The sequence below is a fragment of the Tachypleus tridentatus genome, chromosome 12 (genome assembly GCF_004210375.1).
Source record: "Tachypleus tridentatus isolate NWPU-2018 chromosome 12, ASM421037v1, whole genome shotgun sequence".
NCBI lineage: Eukaryota > Metazoa > Arthropoda > Merostomata > Xiphosura > Limulidae > Tachypleus > Tachypleus tridentatus.
In genome coordinates this window covers 79,875,136-79,895,640 of record NC_134836.1, presented here as the reverse complement: position 1 = coordinate 79,895,640, position 20,505 = coordinate 79,875,136, and the positions used below count along the sequence as shown (strand labels likewise).

Genomic DNA, 20,505 nt, shown 5'->3' with positions numbered 1-20,505 from the left:
ATCAGTACTCAAACTGCACTATTTATATAGACTTGCTTAGTTCTCTACTGGCCCTTGAATCGCTTCACGTTAGTTCTCCCCCTGTTCTCATCGATACTCAAAACTGACTGGCCCATTTCTTTTTAACATCTACTTCTATCTAATTTTTCTGGATACAAGGCCATGTTGGTATTCATGGGAACGAGGTTCCAAACACTGCAGCTAAATCTGTATGCTCTGGCAGTATCACTGATGTGCCTGTCCCATACATGAGCTATGATCCTATGTTCAAGGCTCGGCTCTGTGCCAGTTGGCAGTTGACTTGGAGAGAGCAATACAAAAAGAAGCTTTTCCAAATAAAACCCTATATTGGACTTTGGCCATCTTGCTTCTGTAAAGATTGGAAAGAGGAAGTTGTTCTGACTAGACTACGCATTGGTCACAGTTTTTTAACTCACCGTGTACTTTTATCTAGGACTGATGCACTAGTGTGTTGTCTATGTAACATACAGGTCACAATAAGCCACATTTTACTGTCTTCCTGCTGTTATGACTCTCAAGGACAGCACCATTTAAACATGTTCTGTCCTAAGCTTTACCTATAACGTTAGACAGCGTTATTGGTGATGGTGACACTGTCCACCTTGAAAATGTTTTTAATGCTATTTAAGTTTTTAAATTTATACATTAGATCTTTTTTAATGTAATTTCCTGTTAAGAATCAAAATCCATGAAGTTCAATTTGAAATTAGAAAATGGCTGTAATGTCAAATAACTCAAAACTGGGACTGGAAAGGCCAACTTCAAGTGACTAATGCTGCTGTTTGAACTACCTGTTAGTCATCCTGGCAAGTTGAAATTTTGCTGCAAGTCTTTTAAAACTTTCATTACTTTTTGAAAATGGCCATAACATCAAATAACTCAGATCCAGGACTGGAAAGGCAAACTTTGGGTGACTAATGGTGGTTATTGAACTTATCTATCAGTCATCCTGGTGAATTTTGATAATTACAGTTATGCTACAGAAAGTCCTTTACAACTTATATTACTGTAGTTTTTCTCTTACTGCTGTAGACTGGATGTAAACATTGGTTTTAATGCTGTTTGTGTTGTTTTTTTTAAACTTTGTTTTTGTTTTACCTTGATTTCCTTTTATGAATTTTACTAAATTTACATTACTTTTAACTTTTTAACGGATGTTTAGCACAGATAGCCAAGTTGCTTTGTGCTGTATAACACCAAACCATCCAACCTTCATACCCAGAAAGAAAATTTTTTCTACAAGCTTTTTATGTGACACATTGTAAAAGGCCTTCTGAAAATCCAGATACGCCACATCCACACTATTACTCTCATAAACATTTTCAAATAGTGTGAAAACATTTGTAAGGCAAGCTTTCCCTTAGTAAAACCATGTTGACTATCCAGTGATGGAGTGGAAGTTGTAATAATTTATCTGTAGGTGTGACCTGAAACTAAGGTAGTTTACTGTATAGTGACACATATGCTGTGACCATTACTGAGTTTTCATCAGATGTATTTAGATATTAACTTATTGTTAATTTGTTGGATTACAAAAAGAGTTTTAACATTGCTGATGAAAATGTATCAATATGTTAGAAAACATTATTGGTTGGTGTTTTCAGAAAGTACAAGTAAAATGTGGAATTACTGAAATAGAACGTATTGTTCTTCTATTTATGATTATGAGAACAGTTGTTTGAAAGGTCAGCTCCTTCAGTTTTTACAAATAGGGGCATATAAACATAGTGTGGAAAACTCAAACCCAAATTATAGTTTCATCAACATACAAAGAAAGCTGTAGGTATAGCACAGAGATCTTTATTTTCCAGGTTTGAGAGATTTGAACTTTTTTGAAACTTCTACAGTGGTTTAGTATTATGTTTGATATTTGTACATATAACTTGTGTCCTGTCATGAAATTGTATCATGGAATAAAACTTCTTGTAAAAACAGCAAAACGATGACCTGTATGGACCTTTACAGATTATAGCAATTCATCTTCCCAGCTGATCATTTGTTGAAACGTTCAGAGATATAAGAAACAGATAAATTTGTGATTAGTTAATGTATGCCAAATAACTGAGAACATTGTTTTTGACACACCTAAATGAAGACAAAAGCGTAATACTACTTGTATGCTGCTGTCGTGTGGATTGGTGCTTAATCCATGTGCTAAGATCTAGATTTCAGTACCCATAATGGACAGAGAAATGATAATCTATTGAGTAGCTTTGTGTTGAAAACAAATATTCATATACTTTATTTCATTTAACTGTGATGGATTTATAAACATCTATGGATATCAGAATAAACTATCCTCTCTTTTAGATGCATGTTTTTAAAAATTATGAATTAAGTACAAAATAAAACTATAATGTGAATGTTGATTTTTAATGACCAGTGTTTAATAACGGGAACTTGTATTTGTGCTTCATTTTGAATTCTCTTACACTATGATAATAAAATACTCATGTTTCTGAAACATTATTTACCTATGTTTAGTGCAATTCACACTTCACTAAATTATAAAATAAACTGACACCAAACTACAAAAACTGTGTAAAAAAAACTATCACAAGACCTGCATCGATATTGCAGAAAATATACGCTGTCACAAAATGAATGCCAGGAACACCAGTAATTATGGCCAACTATACTTCCTTAGTCGCCTGTAAATGACCTCTCACTTGCTTTGTATTTACTAGTGAGGCAGGTCATTATCATTATGAAGAGTATACTGAAAAAGACTTGGTTATCTAAGCAAGAAGAGGAGGAGGACCCATTGTGGACTTCATCTCAAGAGAAAGTGTAAGGAAGAATTCTCTTGTGACTTGTGAGTATCAGAGTAAGAATACTATAACTATTTACCAAGAAAAATTACTATCTGGTGAAATCAGTAATTTTATACAAGTTCTACACTTCTGATTATATACATGGAAGTTATTACAATCTGATGTTTGTGCATCTTTTAGTGGTTACTGGCTAACCTAAAACCTACTTACCATTCAGTAAATAATCAATTCATAGTTTTTGGATACTAGCAGTTGATGTTCAGAGGAAAATTAAGTTTCACAGTGAAAATGGTAATGATACTTCAGAAATTATTATGTTAAAAGAAACTCTTACCTGTGTTCTCTTGTCTTTATAATTCAACAAACTGTCTTCAGTATCTAAAGTAAAATAAAAGAATTACCTCATTCTTAAGTAACTAAAACACATTGATACAACAGTGATTTATTCAAAATTACAACAATATAGAAATTACATGAGTAATAAACAAGATCCTGTACATATTAGAAAATATGCAAGTTAAACAAAGACTGCACGTTCGTTGTTCAGTGTTTGTGGAAGGTTTCTTTAATTAGTAATTCTAAATCATTACAAAAGATATTGAAATTAATATGGTAAGTTCATGTATTTCTTCACTATACTGATGTGTAGAGAAAACATATGATTACTCAATTTTTTGCTTTCATGGAAATTATATGTTCATTGGCTCTAGCTAGTAGATCATGTTGGGTTTCCTCAGTTCCTGCATGTGTAAATATATACAAACCATGAACAAAGAGAAGTTGGGAGAAGGTTTTTTAGTGTGGAAACATCGTGGGATGTGGATTAAAAACTAATCCGAAATCAACTTGGTGTTAGACATATTGTGTGTTTCATTTGACATTTTTTAAATTTTAGCTTTAATCAGTGATGTCGAGAAAACCCACTTTTAGAAAAACTACATATGTGAAAACGGCTTGTTTGGGTTGAGAAAATTTTTTGTGTAGAGGAGTGAACAACGTTTTGACCTTCTTCGGTCATCGTCAGGTTCACAAAGAGGGAAAGAGGTAACTGACCGGAAGCTGACCACATGTTTGAAAGGGGTTGTGTAACTGAGTGTTGGAATGTAGAGGGTGTGCTTAGATGTTTGAATATATAATTTTATATTATTTATTTTATTATTATTATTAATTATATTATTTTTTAATACAGGTATAAAGGTGTTCCTTTGTATTGGTTTATTTTGGGCTTGAGTTGTTGTATAAGTAAGGCTTCTTTAATTTTGTGTTTGTTTATGTTTGTTTCTTTATTTAGTATTTGGGCGTTTTCTATGGTTATATTGTGTTTATTTGATTTGCAGTGTTTGAAAACGTGTAAAGGTGACTTTTTGTGTTCTTTGAATCTGGTTTCCATTTTTCTACTTTTCTCCAACTAAACTAAACTAAACTAACGTGGCAGGGGTTCAGTTTAGAGAGAGAGAAATCCGAAGAGTTCTCTCTCCAACTGGGGTGTTCAGGAACTTTGTAGTTCCTCTTCGTCCCCTTTCGTGAGAAATGTTTTAAATTATCCATGGAGTTTTTACTTTATTTTTAACATTTCAAAAATATTTGTGAGTGAGAGAAAGGACGGGAGAACTGGACGAAAGCAGCGAAAGTGAAGTGAGCCAGACTTTGGCTCGAGGATGGAGAACCCTAGCGGCTGGCGAATTGGTTTTTTAAAATTTACTGTAATTGATTAGATACCCTTGACTTTTCTCCAATATAGAAGTCGTGGCAGTTATCACATTGTATTTTATAAATAATGTTGGTGTGGTGTTTGTCAGTGTAGTTTTTACACTGTATAGGCCTTAGTTTTTGTATGACTTTAGTGTAAATACATGTAAATCTTAATTCATATGTTGTTTTATTCAGACCTTATGTAAATGAAAATGTGCAAATATGCCCATTTTTACATAGAAGATAGGTTAATTTCTTAATTTCTTTATCTAGGTCACAAGCAAAGTTTGAAGGGAATAATGGCAATTTTCTGTGCTTTTAAAACATAAACAGTTAATAAATAACACATGCTATCCAGGAACAAAATTTGTCACATAATGTAATAATTAATTATATACGTGACGATGATGATAATATATATAATGATGAAAATAGATGATAATATACATGATGATGATAATCGATGGTAATATAAGTGATAAAAATCAAAAGTGTGTTTAGAATAATGCACATTTATTTCTTAGAATAAAATTTTTGATTGCGACTAAGTGAGGCAAGATATGAAAGCTTTTGTGTTCCTTATTAAGAGAAGTTGTATTAACTACAAATGAGAAATCAGGAATATGTGTCTCTACTGAAAGATAAAATATTAAAAACTGCAATTATTTTAGAACTGTTACCTTTGTGTTTAAACATGTACTATATTGTTTTTTATTGTTTTGATCTTCAATCAAGGAAAACTTGTCCATATACAATATTTAAGTGTTTTTTGTTTTTTTTCTATTTTGGGGTAATTATAGGAAAATTAATCATGCCTCAGTTAGTAATCAATAGCAGTGAGTGCATGGTGTATCTTGGACCTGAGAAGGGATCTCGGCCACGTTCCAAGATATCAGGTATACAAACATTTATATTTAACAAAAACTAGAACTGGTAAATGTATTTCATTTATGTAAGCTTGTAATTAGTGTATGGTGAGATAATAACTGAAGTTTTAGTCTGTTATCTGTTGATATGGTAAAGGAAAACAGTAATTATATATTTAATGAAGACACCTGTTTGATATGGTAAAATAAAACAGTAACTATATATTTAATGTAGCCACCTGTTTGATATGGTAAAATGAAACAGTAACTATGTATTTAATGTAACCACCTGTTTGAAATGGTAAAATATAGCAGTTACTATAAATTTGATTCAGTGAATTCTCTTTACTCTGTTGATGCTTAACATTAAGAAGTCAAACCTTTACTGTTACTTTCTTTTGTTCTACACATAGGAAAAAAAGATGGAAGTTTATCTTTATAATTTTCACTTTCCACTGTGTGTTTGTTTGTTTTTAGATGAAGAAATTGCAACAATGACTGTAAACTGTACAGCTTGTGGTAACCAAGTGAATCATCTTGACCCAGCAGAAGTCAAGAGACATATTAAACTTGGAGTGTTGTTATGTAGAGTAAGTTACTCATGTTAAATGTTAATTGTACAAGGTTTGAGGGAAGGAAAGTGTTTTTCTGTGTAAGATGTGGTAATTTCAGTTTGGTGGTGCAGGTGAAGGTGAAAGTGCTTAATGAACATGTTTCACTGTTATATAAAATTCATGTTTCATGTAACATTACTTGTACATTGATGTTTTTTCTAAACATTTACTAAACATGTTAAACTTTATTAAGTACAAATAAATGTGTGGACATTCAGGTTTGTAGCTGGAGTCATTTTTGTTTTTCAATGGCTAGGTGAATTGCTAATTTGTGTTTACTGATTAGCATTTTATATGTTCCAGTGATTGTGTTTGTAAAACTGAATTAAGATACCTTTGGAATTTAAAAATAGTTTTATCTTGTTACTGTGTTAGTGGAGGTATATTTAATTACTTTGCTGTTTCATTACGCTGATGTGTTAGATATAACATTTGTTATACATCCAAAATAATGTGTATATAGTAGAGTTAGGGTAGAGAAAATAAGATAAAATATAAAGTTTTAATAGAAAAAATGGTTGAGATTTAATTAAGAGGTTTTAGAAATTATGGAAATAAAATTTGAGGTATTTGGGTTGAAGAAAAGTACTGAAAAAGTTAACTTGAAAATCGCTTTGCACTTGGATCTGTCAATATTTTAAATCGATTTATTCATGGAGAAGTTTTTTCTGAAGTTATACAAAAGGTATTATAAATTTGGTATGGAAACTGTGAATGTCAATTTGAGGTCAAAGCAGTTGAGACCCTAATGAGAGAGTTAAGGGTGCTCAACTCATACTCATGGGTTTGAATCTCATCTCTGAATAGGCTTTCTCTTTTAGTTGTGAAGATATAATGGGCAGACTACTGTATTTGTTGGCAAAGAGTAATCCAGGAGTTGATGGTGGGAGGTTCTGTGTAGCATCCTTTCTTCTAGTCTGTCACTTCAAGTTATTAATTTTTCTACTTTGTTGGTTTAATATTATTTTATTTCCTCATTAATACGTAGATTATATCATAATAATTTGATAAATGAGATAAATACACAAAGTAATAAATTATTTGTCAAGAACAGTTGAAGATGGGTGCAGAGTCCCATTAGTTTCATGGCATTAAAGACATTATATCTGGTGGTACACTGTTTGTAAGATGTATTGTAGAACAGCTGGTATGGGTATTAACACTTTTACTAACAAAGCAGAGAACAATGTTTCAACCTTTCGAGGTCATCGTCAGATCAATGTTTTTCTCTGCTTTATTAGTAAAAGTGTTAATATCCATACCAGCCATTCTGAGATACATTTTTACTTCAAGTGAGTTTCTCATCATTAAGAATTGTTTGTAAGATGCTTTTTGTCTCAGAGGAAGTTATGACAATGAATTTTAGAAGTATCATAATCTTTATTAATAAATTTCTATTTAAAATACTTTTATAAACATAACATCAAAATAAAGTCACAGTATAAACATTGCATTGAGTGTTGTTTGCATTTGCTTTGCATCCATACTTTGCCTAAGATCTTTGTGCACGGCTCTTAGGTTAAGGCAAACTTCAAATAAATCAATTTTTTCCAATACTTAAAATTTACAAAAGACTGCGAGTGCATCAACAACTTCCTTTGTTGAAGACTGGTTCCCTTCCTCCTCATCTTCTTGTAAGTCCATTTTGTGATTTTTGTGCATCCGTTTTTCTTTTATTAACTCATCATCAGTGAGTTCTTCATGGGTATCTTCTACTTTGCCCACATCAAGTTGTTCAAAAGATTCAGTGCTTAACTGCTAAGGAGTTGCAACACAGTTTAACAGATCAATAGTGATATCAGTTGCAACATATTTGTCATCATCTGCAACTGGAAGCCCCCTTTTTTGAAATATTTGTGATTGTCTTTCTTTGTACCAGTGTCTGTGCTTCAGAAATTGTGATGACTTCTGTCAAATATTTTACTTTTTTTAGTTCTTCAAATGAAAAGTTTTTTTTTTATGTGCTGAACCACCAAAGAATGCTAGTGAACCTTGAGGTTTCAGATGACATCATTGTCCATTGGCTGCATAACAGATATTGTGTTTATGGAAAGAAACTTAAACTTTGTTTTGCAGTGAAACATATGCAGAGTGAGCTGTGCAAGTGTCAATGAGCAAGGATTTTTTCTTCTCTCTCTCACTTATGTATTTTTTCTGAGAGTTCCTTATCCCTCTTGTAAAGCCATAATTCTAATATATTTCCTGTCATCCACGCGTTTATGGAACTAGTGTAAGAGACGGAGCTTTGTCATATTTTTAGGGAAGCAACATGAACATTTACATTTTCTTTTCAGAAACAAGGGCATTTTTCAGATCCTGTTTGCACTTACAGAGATCATGGTTCAATCCTTGAGTAGCTTTCCTGCTTTTAACCATGTTCAACATAGCCAAGAAGTTTGAAGAAAAAAGCACTGTTTTGACAACATTGAAAATGTTCACATGCTTATAAGATCTATGAATTACCGGTAGTATGTTACTGAGTAATTGTTCTGATGCCACAACATCTGCAGATTTATTCTCCATGTTCAACTTTGTAAACAGCGTTGTGTTTTGCTTTCCATTGTCGTTTAACTGAAAACCTTAGATTTTCATAGTTTGTGCTAGATCTGGTAGAACTTCTTGTGCTCACTTTTCTTTAAACCACAAAATAATTTCAAGCCCTAAAAATTTTCCAGAACAATTTCACTTCTCTTTGGAGTTTTCTTGTCTACTTTGAAACCAACTCTACATTGTTACCTTTGTGCTTCCAAGATGTAAGATGAAAAGAAACATCTTTATTCTGAGTACTAACATTGTCTTTCACTCAGAGTGAATTATTGAAGGTTTCTGTAAAAATATTTTGCTAAAAAATTTAATTTTTCATGTTCAACGGACCTGTAATATTTACTGAAAGATCACCAGATTCAGAAACGTAGTATGTGTAGTTTTGTGTTTGTTGCAGTAAGTAACAGTTTTCGTAGGGTATAAAAATGTGATGTTTAATAATAGAGTATGTTTGTGCTAGTTTTGACTCTCTCTCTCTTTCTTTTGCTAACACAAACTAAAGTTTGAGATGAATTAATCAACAAATATAATGTTGTCATAAAGAAACAGAAAACAAATTACTTTTCAATATGTAATATAAATTGTTATTCATGCATATTAAAACTATTTACTGCAATCAGATTTTGATGTAGCTGTACAAAAACAAAATAATCTTGATAATACTGTTGTGTTGAATTGTGTGTTTTATATATATTGTTACATATTTTCAAATTATCTGTTCAAAAATATGTAACCCCACAGTTTACATTCCCACTATTACTATAGAAATGTTTAAAACTTAAGTTTTGTGCTATTTAGCAAAATTTATATTTGTAACCTATTTGTATGTTACGTACAATAAGTATTACAGTAGTTTCTGTGTAAAAAAAAGAAAAAAAGTACTGTTATATTTCTTGCAGAAATGCTTCAAGTACTATGGATCTGGTACATTTCAAAAGGATGAAAACGGAGTGGACGAGTACTGTCGATGGTGTGCTGAAGGAGGTAACCTCATCATTTGCGACTTCTGCGAAAATGCCTTTTGTAAGGAGTGCATTCGGGAGAAATTTTGGAAGAAGAGAACTTACAAAAGCAACAGAAGCAACAAGGTGGCAATGCTATGTGTGCAATTCTGAACCATTGTATGGTCTGGTGTCGTTCTGTATGATGGTTCAGGAGTTTGCTCAACAGCATACAAGTGATGGAAAGGATAAAGTTTCAAAGAAATCGAGTCTTCGAAGTAAAGACGTTTTCAAAGAAATCGAGATGTTTTCTAAGAAATTGTTAAATGAACAGACTTCGACGACCAGTTCAGAGTCGTGGCTGGAGGAGGACTTCACTCAAGGACTTATTGCTCTAAACATGACTGTGGAAAATATCCTGAAAGTACGTGAAAAGTACAGGCGAAAAGCAACACAGCCTCACTCTGTTCAGTCTGGTGTGAGGCGCTTCATAAACGTTTTCAGAACTCATGTTCAAAATATTGAAGTGGTCTTAAAAAAGCATTGAATCTCATTATGAAGTGTACCAAAACAACCAGTTGCAGATGGCAAAGAAATCTAAAACACATCTAATTAATGGAGACATTGCTCCAAGTGGTAAGTCGGGTACAAATACCTCTGAACAGGAAGAGGAGACACTTAATGATATAGAAATAATAGAGTGTATGTCTGGAGGTAATCCATCATCAGAAAGTCATCCAAAAGATAAAATAACAATAAATATGAATGATGACTTGTCTTCAGAGACTGAGATAAACAGACCAGCTGAAACTGACTCTTTTGATTTGGGAGAAAATAGGTTGGAAGACAAATTTCAGGTTTTAAATGATGGTCCTAAAATTAATGTTGATGGTGATGTCTCTCTAGCAGATGAAAGTAATAAACAAATTCAGAATTCAGATGACACTCCTGGTTCAGAATTTTTCTGTGGTTTGAAGAAAAGAAAATATTATGGTGATTTGTACAAGTCTGATAAGGAATCCAGTGAAGAAAAAACAAGTGCTGTGAAAATAAACTCTACCACTGACATAACGGATGTAGAAAATTGTGAAGAAGAATCCAGTGAAGAAAAAACTACTGATGCAAAAGGAGACAGTATCACTGATGAAACCTTAAACCAAGGCAATTCTCAAGAGCATAGTGAAAGATATACTGAAGAAAAAACTTGTGATGTGGAATTGAGAGAAAACACTACACCTGATGTTAAAGATGTAAACTTTGATCAAGTAGATGTTGCTGAAGAAGATGTTTGTGAGAAACAAAATGAAGATAAAACATTTGATGTGGAAATAGATGAAAAAATTCTACCTGAGGTAAAAGGAAACCAGGCCATTGGTGTAACCTTAGATCAGGAAGATTTGAAAGAGGAAGATGAGGGATACACTGGAGAAAAAATGTCTGATGTAGAAATGGAAGAAAAAACTGTATGTGATGTGGAAGAAAACACAGCCAGTAATGTAGTAGTGGATGAAGGTCATATTTCTGAAGAAGATGCCATTGGTGAAAATGATTCAAATCGGTTGTTTAATAGGAATGAAGGATCTGATGAAAGTAACTTAACTGTGTTAGATACTAATGAAGAAACAGATGTGGAAGAGCAAAACATTTCTAGATATGAGTGTGATACAGTTACTGAAGATAAAGACAATATTTGTAACTATAAGAATGAAGAAAGTGAGGCGACAGAAGAAAATGCCACAAGATATTCTGAGCAGAGTAAATGGACTTCGAAAAACTTTGTGACAGTTAAAGTAGGAGACAAAAACCTAAATGATGATTATCTGAGTTTTGATGATTCCTCTATGAGAACTGAAAGCACAGAAGAGATAACAATTAAAGAACAACAAGTGTGTACAGCATCTTCTGAAGAACTATCGGGTAAAGATGAAAATGATGCAGCGAAAAATGTGAGTGATGTAGATAAAGCTATTTTGTTAGCAGTAATGGAACTTAAAGATAAAATTGTGGAATCTAATGTGAATACAGAAAATGCAGATGAAGCTACAAAAAATGAAGAAATATCTTTAAGTTTTCTGAATTTAAAGCACAAAAATTCTGAGTCTTTTAAGGATGAAGACATTTTAGGAGATGAATCTGTGACTGAAAAAGAATTTAAGCATGAAGAGAATACAGCAATAAGAAACAAAGATACAGGCTTGGATGATACTCATGAGGATGGAAACAGTGAAAGCCTTGTTGTTGATGAAGTCAAAGAGAAAGTGAATGAAAGTCCACACGTGAAAGAGGGAACAGAACTTGTAAACAGAGAGAATTTATCAGATAATGAGAAGGCAAGACGGTCACTGCTGATGGACTTGGGGATGGAGCTTCTGAGTGAGGAGTCTGACAAAGAAGTCTCCGATGATTCAGATGAACTAAGACATGTAATTAAGCGTCGAAGAAAATCAAAAACCAAATCAAAAAGGAAAAACCTTAATGTCAAGAAACTACCAGAGAGCCATAAGAGAACTGAAAATAGTGCAAACCTTGAGGAATCTTCAGATAGTAGTGACGATCCTTATGAAGACAATGAAGAAAAGCAGACTTCAATCAGTGAGAATAATGACCCAGTTGAAGAAGTGGATATTGATAAGTTGAAGGGCCAACTTGATTTAGATAATAAGTTATGTTCTAACCCTCAGGTTCTTGTACAGAAACTTCCAGATGATGTTACCTTTGCTAACAATCCGGATGAAAATAACAAGCCTGCTGGTATGAAGCGAAACCAACAATCATCAGAATCTTCGGTGGATGAGTTAGAAAAAGATGTACAGCGTCTCTCAAATCTCAGTGCCCTCCAGAAAAAAAATAAGCTGAAAATGGATAAGACTGACAAGGATGGAGATTTGCCAGAAGGATATCTTGGTATGTAGAAAATGTTTGTGTTTTTAACTTGTTGACATCACATTCCTTGGCAGTGTTTTTTTATGAACAATTTTATATATATATAATTTAATTCTTTAAAGGTATTTATTATTCAGCTGTGACACTAAACAGTGAATATGTTGATTTCCTTCTTAATATACCACATAGTTACAATCTTTTACCAACCACTTGTGCCTTTCATCTGCCAGAAATGTCTGCATGTACATGTGAAAAATGAGTGAAGGGTAAAGGTTTCCCTAAACTTGTTTTACTAGCAAAAATATTTTTAAAGGTTTTTGGGCATGCAGATAGATGTCTGCTTTTCATGTACAAAGGACTAGATTCCACTAAATAAAAGCAGGCATTATTTGAAAAACTAAATATAATTGACATTGATACATTTTTATTTTGCAGGCTATCAAGTTTAAACACACATGATAATTAAAATAGAATAAACTCAATTTATTCACTTTGACTGTTATGTTTTAACCTCTTAGATGCTATAATAAGATGTATCCAACTTGATGTTTATAGTTGTTTGGTACAACAAGTGCATTTACCCCACAGTTTTAAACTTTTCTTCATAGTGCAACAACTGGGATATTCACATGCCCTTGAAGTTCCTGTCTTCATACTGCATGTGTGTACGCCACTGAGCAAAAGCAAATCTGGTAGATTTTGATGTTGTAAAAGTACTAATGTCAAATTCTAAATTTCATTTGTCAGCATATAATTGATGCTTTTTGATGACCAACCTCAAATTTAATTATACATTCAAAAGGTTTAATATTTGAACATATATCTTTCATCTTGCTCATTATTGAGATTTTGTGCTGTTTCAATGGCAGCTGAAAACAATAAATATGGTTTTTAATAATCTTGTTCCTTCACATTTTTCATTCCATGTACTTGTGACATTGCAGTTCATGGCACATGATATGTTAATCTAAAAAATTTCTTTACAATTTTAGGGAAAAATGTTTTTTTTCTTAAAAGATAACTCCCAAAGAAAAATCAAAATGAAACACAAGAAAGCTAAGATACTTAGTGGTTCTGAGAGTCTGACAGAAGGCTCTGACTTGGAAGAAGAACTGGACAAGTCTTCTTTTTTAAAAGATATTCAGGTAAGAAAAGAATATTACATTCTTTCTGAGAAGTGTTGTTTTATAAATTGTTAGATTTGTTAGCCATTTCTGTACCACACAGTGTAGTGATTAATGATATATTGGTAAAGTTTATTTTATTGGTTTAGTTTTTCAATGGTTTCTGTAAAGTTATAAAAAAAGACAGGTTTCTTATTTATATAAATGACTAAAATTTTAATGTGAAACTCTGCCATTATTTTTTGAAAAACCTAATATGTTACCATGCTTACAAAATACAACTTAATTTTTGAACTTCACTCTCTGTATTAAGGTTAGTCTTTGTTAAATTTGTCTTTTGGTAATCTGATTTGACCACATCTACCTACTATAATCTGTTGGCATCAAGTGCAAGAACTGAGCATAAATTTGAAACTATTTCATGTTTATTTTAATTTCAAACTGTTTTATCTAATTCATTATTACACAGTAGGCCATGCTGCTTATGTTACTGTTAAACAGCATCAATTTTATTGTTAGTTACTATCAAACAACTGATAATTACCTTTTAAGCTGATTTTAAAGAGTGGACTGTTTCACCTAAGTTGATTTTACCATTTCTGTTATTATTGGCACAACCAGAAGATGAATCAAGTTTTTTTTTTTTTAAGCTGATAACTGTATATGTTTATTGTTAATAAGCTTATTAACTCTACATATGCATTATCTGACTGCTCATGAAGTATTATATCTATATTCTGACAGAAATCAGCCAGTAAAGATTTAAACCAGGAGGCCAAAGAATTCCTTCTAAAGCAAGCTTCAATAACGAGTTCTGATGAAAGTGAAGGTGATAAATATCACTGGTTTCTAGAATATTAAAGTATTTGTGACACAAGTCCTTACTGTGTGTCATTTAAAAATGTGTCTCAAAAGTTTTTAAAGTTGTAGATGTATTGGTAAACAGATGTTTATAACTCTACTAATGATGCTTTTAAAGCTTTCACAATGGGTTACAGGTAGAAGGCCTTTTCATTGCATTTGTAGACTAGCATTCAAACATTTATTGAACTACTATTTTATGAATGAGTGTCAATAAGTTCTGTATAAAATTATAGATTATAATTCAAATTTTAGTATAATATGCAGTAATTTCTTAATTTAAAAGTAAATATTAAAAGAACACACACACACACATATAGTCATATTGTATGTTTTAAGTAGCACTGTTTAAAATTAGATGTTTTTGATGTCAAAATACTAAGTGTATAATTTCATATGAATTAGGAACTCATATGATTAATATTAACACACTATAATTTAAAATAAGAACCTAATAACTCTTTTGGTGAGATGTAGCTTGTGTACTGAATTAGACACAGTGGCCCCATTCACCTCTTTCAGTTTTTGCAGAGAGCCTTTTATGTACAGTTACTTCAATGTATGGCATGAATAACTAACAGTTTAGAATGTCCCTCTAATGGATTTTCTTAGCCATTTTAATCTATTAAAAGGCTGACATATTCTTTCGAACCAAGACTTCAGGGAGGTAGGTTATGTCTTTAGTCTGTTCAAAATTTCATATTTTTTTAGACTTTAATACAGCTTGGTTACTAAGTTTGATAAATTATAGTGTATTTCTGTAGTATTGAGATAGTTATTTATGATGTTTTGGTTATTCAAATGTATATATTAAATCTAAAAAATATATCATCTACATGCAGCAGCAACTGAGTTCATGGGTTGTAGCTAGAAGAAATAATTGTTCGGTTTAATTCTTTATTTACTGTTATATGTTGTAATAAAAATAAGTTTAACAAAATGTTTCTAAATAATAATCTATATACATATATATATAATGTATTAATAATTGAAATATGACTATATATTCCAAAACACTATACTAAATAAAATGCAACCAAGACAGGTAACTTTGTAAGGACTGAAGGTGTAAGCTTTGTTACTGGATACAGTAACACGAGTGCATGTATGCTGCATCAATACAGTTTATGTAATGTTAGACAGAAAAGACTGGAAAGTCAGTATAATAAATATATAGTGTTATGAGACTTTAGCTATTAGACTAAACATTTGTATTTTTATGTTATAATCTGTAGCCATTCTAGCATGAAAAAGTATAATTTATATTTATTTCCTTTTTTTTATGGTAGTTATGAGTTTGGTGAAGTTGACAGACCAAACAGGAGAGAAATAAAGAAACAAAACATAAAGTTTTACTGAAAATAAACATTTGAAATGTATTTAGTAGGTTTTAGGAATCACACAAATAATGAGAGATTTTTGGGATGAAGAAAAGTGTTTTTATTCTTAACATGAAAATTACTTTACACATGGACTGTTCAAAACAAATACTCAATATACTAATGGGCAAATAAATCTATTTTAGTTTATTAAAAATACTTCATTAATAAATGTGGATTTTTGTATTTTTTGTGTAAGACTTATAACATTAATTGAAAGAGTGACAAATTTTGTGAAGATATACACGCACACTATACTGATAGTTAGAAGTATAAAATCGTAGACTTAAAACAAGTACATAGAGGCCATATGGTTAGTAAAATTGACCAAGTCAGCATTGAAAGAGTTATACCTATTAAAAATCTAAATTGATTTTGCTCATAATAATAATAAGTAAAATCCAAGGACAATTTGATTACAGTTAAAACTGTAGAGAGCATGGAACATGTACTGTAAAAATAACTGACATCTAGATATATATTTTTATGTTGAACTTACTGATTGTTCTCAATAACTGGTGTCTACATTTGCTATAGGAAAATTATTGGATGACACAAAAATGTAGCTTAGTTAAATAACCCATTAAAAACTGTTAGATTGTTGTAGACCTGAAACAACATAAATGTTAAATTCAACATTTGAATTGGGTTCATGCAAGGTTTTATCTGGCTTCTTCTTTTGTAAAAGACAAGACAGAAAAGGAGTTAAAAATAGACTCAAAAACTGATGTGAACAAAGAAAATAAAGAGTTGAAACCAGATCGGGAGGAAAAGAAAGACACAGATGATGATTCCTTGTGTGATTTTAAGACAATCTCAAAAAAGAAAAAATACCATAAACTACTGAGAGTAAAGATAACAGACAGTGAGGAGGAAGAGGAAAATAACAGCTCCTATGAAGATAAATCAAAAATGTAAATGTTCTGTTTGTTTTCTCATTTAGACTTTAGCCTCCTAAGTTTACAGTTGAAGTGTTTCTGTATATGGTGTTTTATTGTAATTTATTGTCCTTTCCTTGATTTTTAAATCCTTCATAATTTTGCTCTGATGTTTTTACATTATATCTTATGTGACATACTGATCGTTCAGTCATGTTTTTAAATCTGTAGGAACTTAATTTTAATTATTTGAGCTTATTTTCAGAAAATCTTCTCAAGCAAAGAGAAGAATATTTTCATCAGATGATGATGATTTTGAAAATGCAGCACGTAAAACATCAGATACCTCAGACAATTCATCCATGTACTCGGACGGTGAAAAGACGAAGAAGAGGAAGAGAAAATCAAGTGATGAAGATAAACGAGGAGCCAGAAGTTACCACAAGCAGCCAAAGAAACGAAAAAGAATTAAGATGTTCAACACATCTGAGAGTAATTCTGATGATAACATAGAAATTGTCTCTTCAGTAAGTGGAGAGTTTCCTTTGTTTTAGCTAAGATTCAAGTATGTTGTTGGAAATTTGAGTAACCTAATAACATATGTTACTTCCTTCAAAAAAATGTTTTAAGCACAAAAACATAAATAAAAAGAAGCCCAACCTAGAAAATAAGTAGTAGCAATATGTTAGAAGTTAGATTGATTTAATGGGCTTGGTGAATTCTAAACCTCATTTTCTGAATTTCTATTATACACAATGAGTCTTCTCAGCTGGTACATTTTCTGTTAAGTTTTTAACTGTTTAGATTCATCAACCAGTACACTTAGTGTTAACTGTTTAGTCTTGTCAACCAATACACTTAGCATTAACTGTTTCAATTCCTTAACCAAAACTCGTATTATCTGTTTAGACACCTATACTGTAACACATCATACTAATGTTAACTGTTTAGACCCATCAGCCACAACACATTGCGTTAATGCCAACTGTTTAGTCTTGTCAACCAGTACAAATCCTTTAAAAGTCCAGAGGTACAATTTTTGAATGGAGTTTTTTTTTTACCTTCATTACAGCCAGTCAAATATACATCATCAGGTAACTGTCCTGAACTGTATGAAAATACTACACAAGTATTAGTTTAGAAAACAAGTAGTGACTCCTTTGTTATGATTTAAATTAGGGTTTAGTTCACAAATAATTATTGTTTCTGTTATTTTTCTTCTATTGATGATGTTTTCATTGCATAATATTTTAAAGTTGCTGATGCTAAAGAGAAGTTGATTTTCTGTGCTGGATTCAAAATGTCATATGTTCTTTTATCCTAATTTTAATGTTGTTGTATAAATGTTCTGTCTCTAATTTTGTTTAAAGTACATTGTGGATTTCGTCACAACAGGATAAATCCTGTTGATTATTAGGCACTGTGCTGGACAACAGCAAATTTTGATTACTTAAACTCGTATTTTTCAAATATTTTCTCAAGTTTATTAGATTGAAGCAATCCATATAATGTCCACAAATATTGTAAAAAAAAGTGTTATTACCTATTCTAACTTTACTGTTTAAAAATTCAGGTCCAGGTTACCGAGAAGTCTGCCTGTTTATGCAGAATATTTTTCAAGATTTATAGATTGAAATTGTGACTACTGCTATTAGTGAACTAAAATATAAAAGGGAATATTAATTAACACCAATAAAGTTGAAAGTAACTGAATATATGAAATGAATCTTTGAAGAAATGATGTTCTAAGATGAAAGCTAATATTTTTAATGCTTGAAAACAAAAAAGTGTCAGTGGAATTTCATAAATATAATGACAAAATAATGATAAACATTGTTAAAATCATCTTTTGAAGTAAAAGATAGATTTTAAATGAACCCCACTATTATAGGTTAGCCTAGGGATTGACATTGCTAAAATCAGGGGTTTAATTCCTCTCTGTGGGCTCAGCAGATAGCCCAATGTGGCTTTGCTATAAGAAAACACATATTGTAAATGTTATTTATTTCATATATGACTTTTATTTTGAGGAGTGTTTAAAAAAACAAAAAACCAGCATTTAACATGTTTTCACAAATTTCAGGTCTGTAGATTTCTGATGATTCATGAGCTATAATCATGAAAACATAACTTTGAAACCATTACACGGTGTTTTTTGTTTGTATATAATTAATAAAACTCGTGTTTATTCGCAGATGAAACTTGTGGTTTCGTTAAGTATTTGTATTATGAAAATATATATTATACAAGTTGAATTTTCAGATAATTTTATCGTTAATAAATCTGAGTCACTTCTGTATAGGAATTGGATATAAAATATCTAGTTATCTGATTTTGGTGAAACTTGTACGAGATGTAGCATAACAATATTATAACAGTTCCTGAACTGAACAGAAATTGACCAAGGTATGACTGGCCTCATCACTGGTATAAACCCAAAATTTAATGACAGTAGTACTTGTTGTATGACCTGAGAGGCATGTTGCATGAGACTTCATCTGTTATTTTGTCTGCTTTTCAGACCACAGCCCAGAAGATAATTGATGGCTAACTCCAAGCCCTACTGACCATTTTTTGGAACTTTGATAGTCCTTGAAATGTTATTACTAAACATCATTGTTCTCTTGGTTACTTCTATGGGCAAGGTTTTGAAATGTTCTACTTACAACCTGTGTAGCAGGTGTATGAAACATCTCCAGGAAACAGTTACCAGAATTTGTTTCTTGCCCTGTCACCTAAAAACAGTGTTTCACCTTCATTTGTGGGAATATCCTGTATTAACTCAAATTATCTTATTTTTTAAGCCTAAACTAGATACTATTTAGTCAGTGAGTTTTGTTTAATTTACTATTTCAACTGTGAATAGGAGAAAACCAAGGAGTGTTAATGACACTTCAAGGCTGATAAGGGTTAGCACAGAACTGACTGTTCAATACAGTTTTTGTTGGTTTGTTGATTAATGACACTTCAAGACTGATAAGGGTTAGTGCAGAACTGATTGTTTAATACAGTTTTTGTTAGTTTCAGCCAAGTATTGTTACAAAGGTTTTGTCAGTTATGGTGTATTTAATTCAATTTTTACTTTAATGTTTTTTTGTTAAGGGGCAGAACTTAATATGGTAATATTTTCTTGCTTCTTTAGGGTCAGCAGTCTCTCCAAGACACTCCATCTGGTAAAGGAAGGCGAAATATTCGTAAAGTGATTTCTGATAAGAAATTACAAGAACAGACCAAAGTAGCAGCTCAGGAGGAGAAGGAAAGACGACGAAGAGTTCTAGAACGACAGAAACTGGTAAGAAAATAGTTTCAACCATTTGTTATAGACGTTATAAATCTGAAGAGCTACAGGTTAAGACATCGTGAAACTATATAAGAAAACTTTTGAAGGTTACTGTTTATTAAAGTTTTTCTTTACCTTTCAAACTTTTTGTTAAATATATTCGTTACAGATTACAAAATTTTAAATTTCAGTGTTTTAGAGCAAAAAACTCAATTATACCTTAAAATTAATCATTAAAGACTAAAATTCGGAACATAGTTACAAAAGAAAAAAAGAGGAGGGCTGAATTATCCCCTGAAACTAAAAACCAAAGTACACTCACCCCCACCCCCCAAAAAAAAATTTAGGAAGTAAAAATATAGCTTTTGATGAAACTTGATCATCTCAGAAGTTTGAGTTAATTATAAAATAGAATAATTCACGGTTCAAAAGTACTGTTTGAGACAAAGGAACAGCTACAACAACCATAAGTTATTGTTTTATAATTAGTTTGTTCAGAATTCTGAGAGATGGACAAACTTTCTCAAAAGCTATATTTTTTATTTCCTTTTTTCTTTGCTTTTTATTTTAAAGGGATAGATCATACCCTCCTGTTTTTAATCATGTTCTAGGTTTTAGTCTTTACATGTGATCAGTTAGTTTTGTAAC

At 31.6% G+C, this 20,505-nt stretch overlaps 2 protein-coding genes across 3 annotated transcripts in view; both read left to right on the top strand.

Moving 5' to 3' along the window:
* Window positions 1-2,694: 2,694 nt before the first annotated feature.
* On the top strand, window positions 2,695-9,999 carry LOC143233765 (transcriptional regulator ATRX-like). Its single transcript, XM_076470397.1, is given in 5 exon segments — window positions 2,695-2,836; window positions 5,288-5,383; window positions 5,831-5,943; window positions 9,411-9,551; window positions 9,553-9,999. Coding segments are annotated over 4 exon segments (786 nt in total). The 5' UTR covers window positions 2,695-2,836; window positions 5,288-5,298.
* A 37-nt stretch (window positions 10,000-10,036) lies between these two features.
* XNP (ATRX chromatin remodeler XNP) overlaps window positions 10,037-20,505 on the top strand; it is a 34,736-nt gene continuing 24,267 nt past the window's right edge. For both annotated transcript variants that reach the window (XM_076470373.1, XM_076470372.1), the window contains exons 1-6: window positions 10,037-12,356; window positions 13,353-13,480; window positions 14,204-14,288; window positions 16,388-16,613; window positions 16,843-17,104; window positions 19,720-19,869. In XM_076470373.1, the coding sequence (XP_076326488.1) occupies window positions 10,037-12,356; window positions 13,353-13,480; window positions 14,204-14,288; window positions 16,388-16,613; window positions 16,843-17,104; window positions 19,720-19,869 (3,171 nt within the window). The remainder of the gene's footprint in view (window positions 12,357-13,352; window positions 13,481-14,203; window positions 14,289-16,387; window positions 16,614-16,842; window positions 17,105-19,719; window positions 19,870-20,505) is intronic.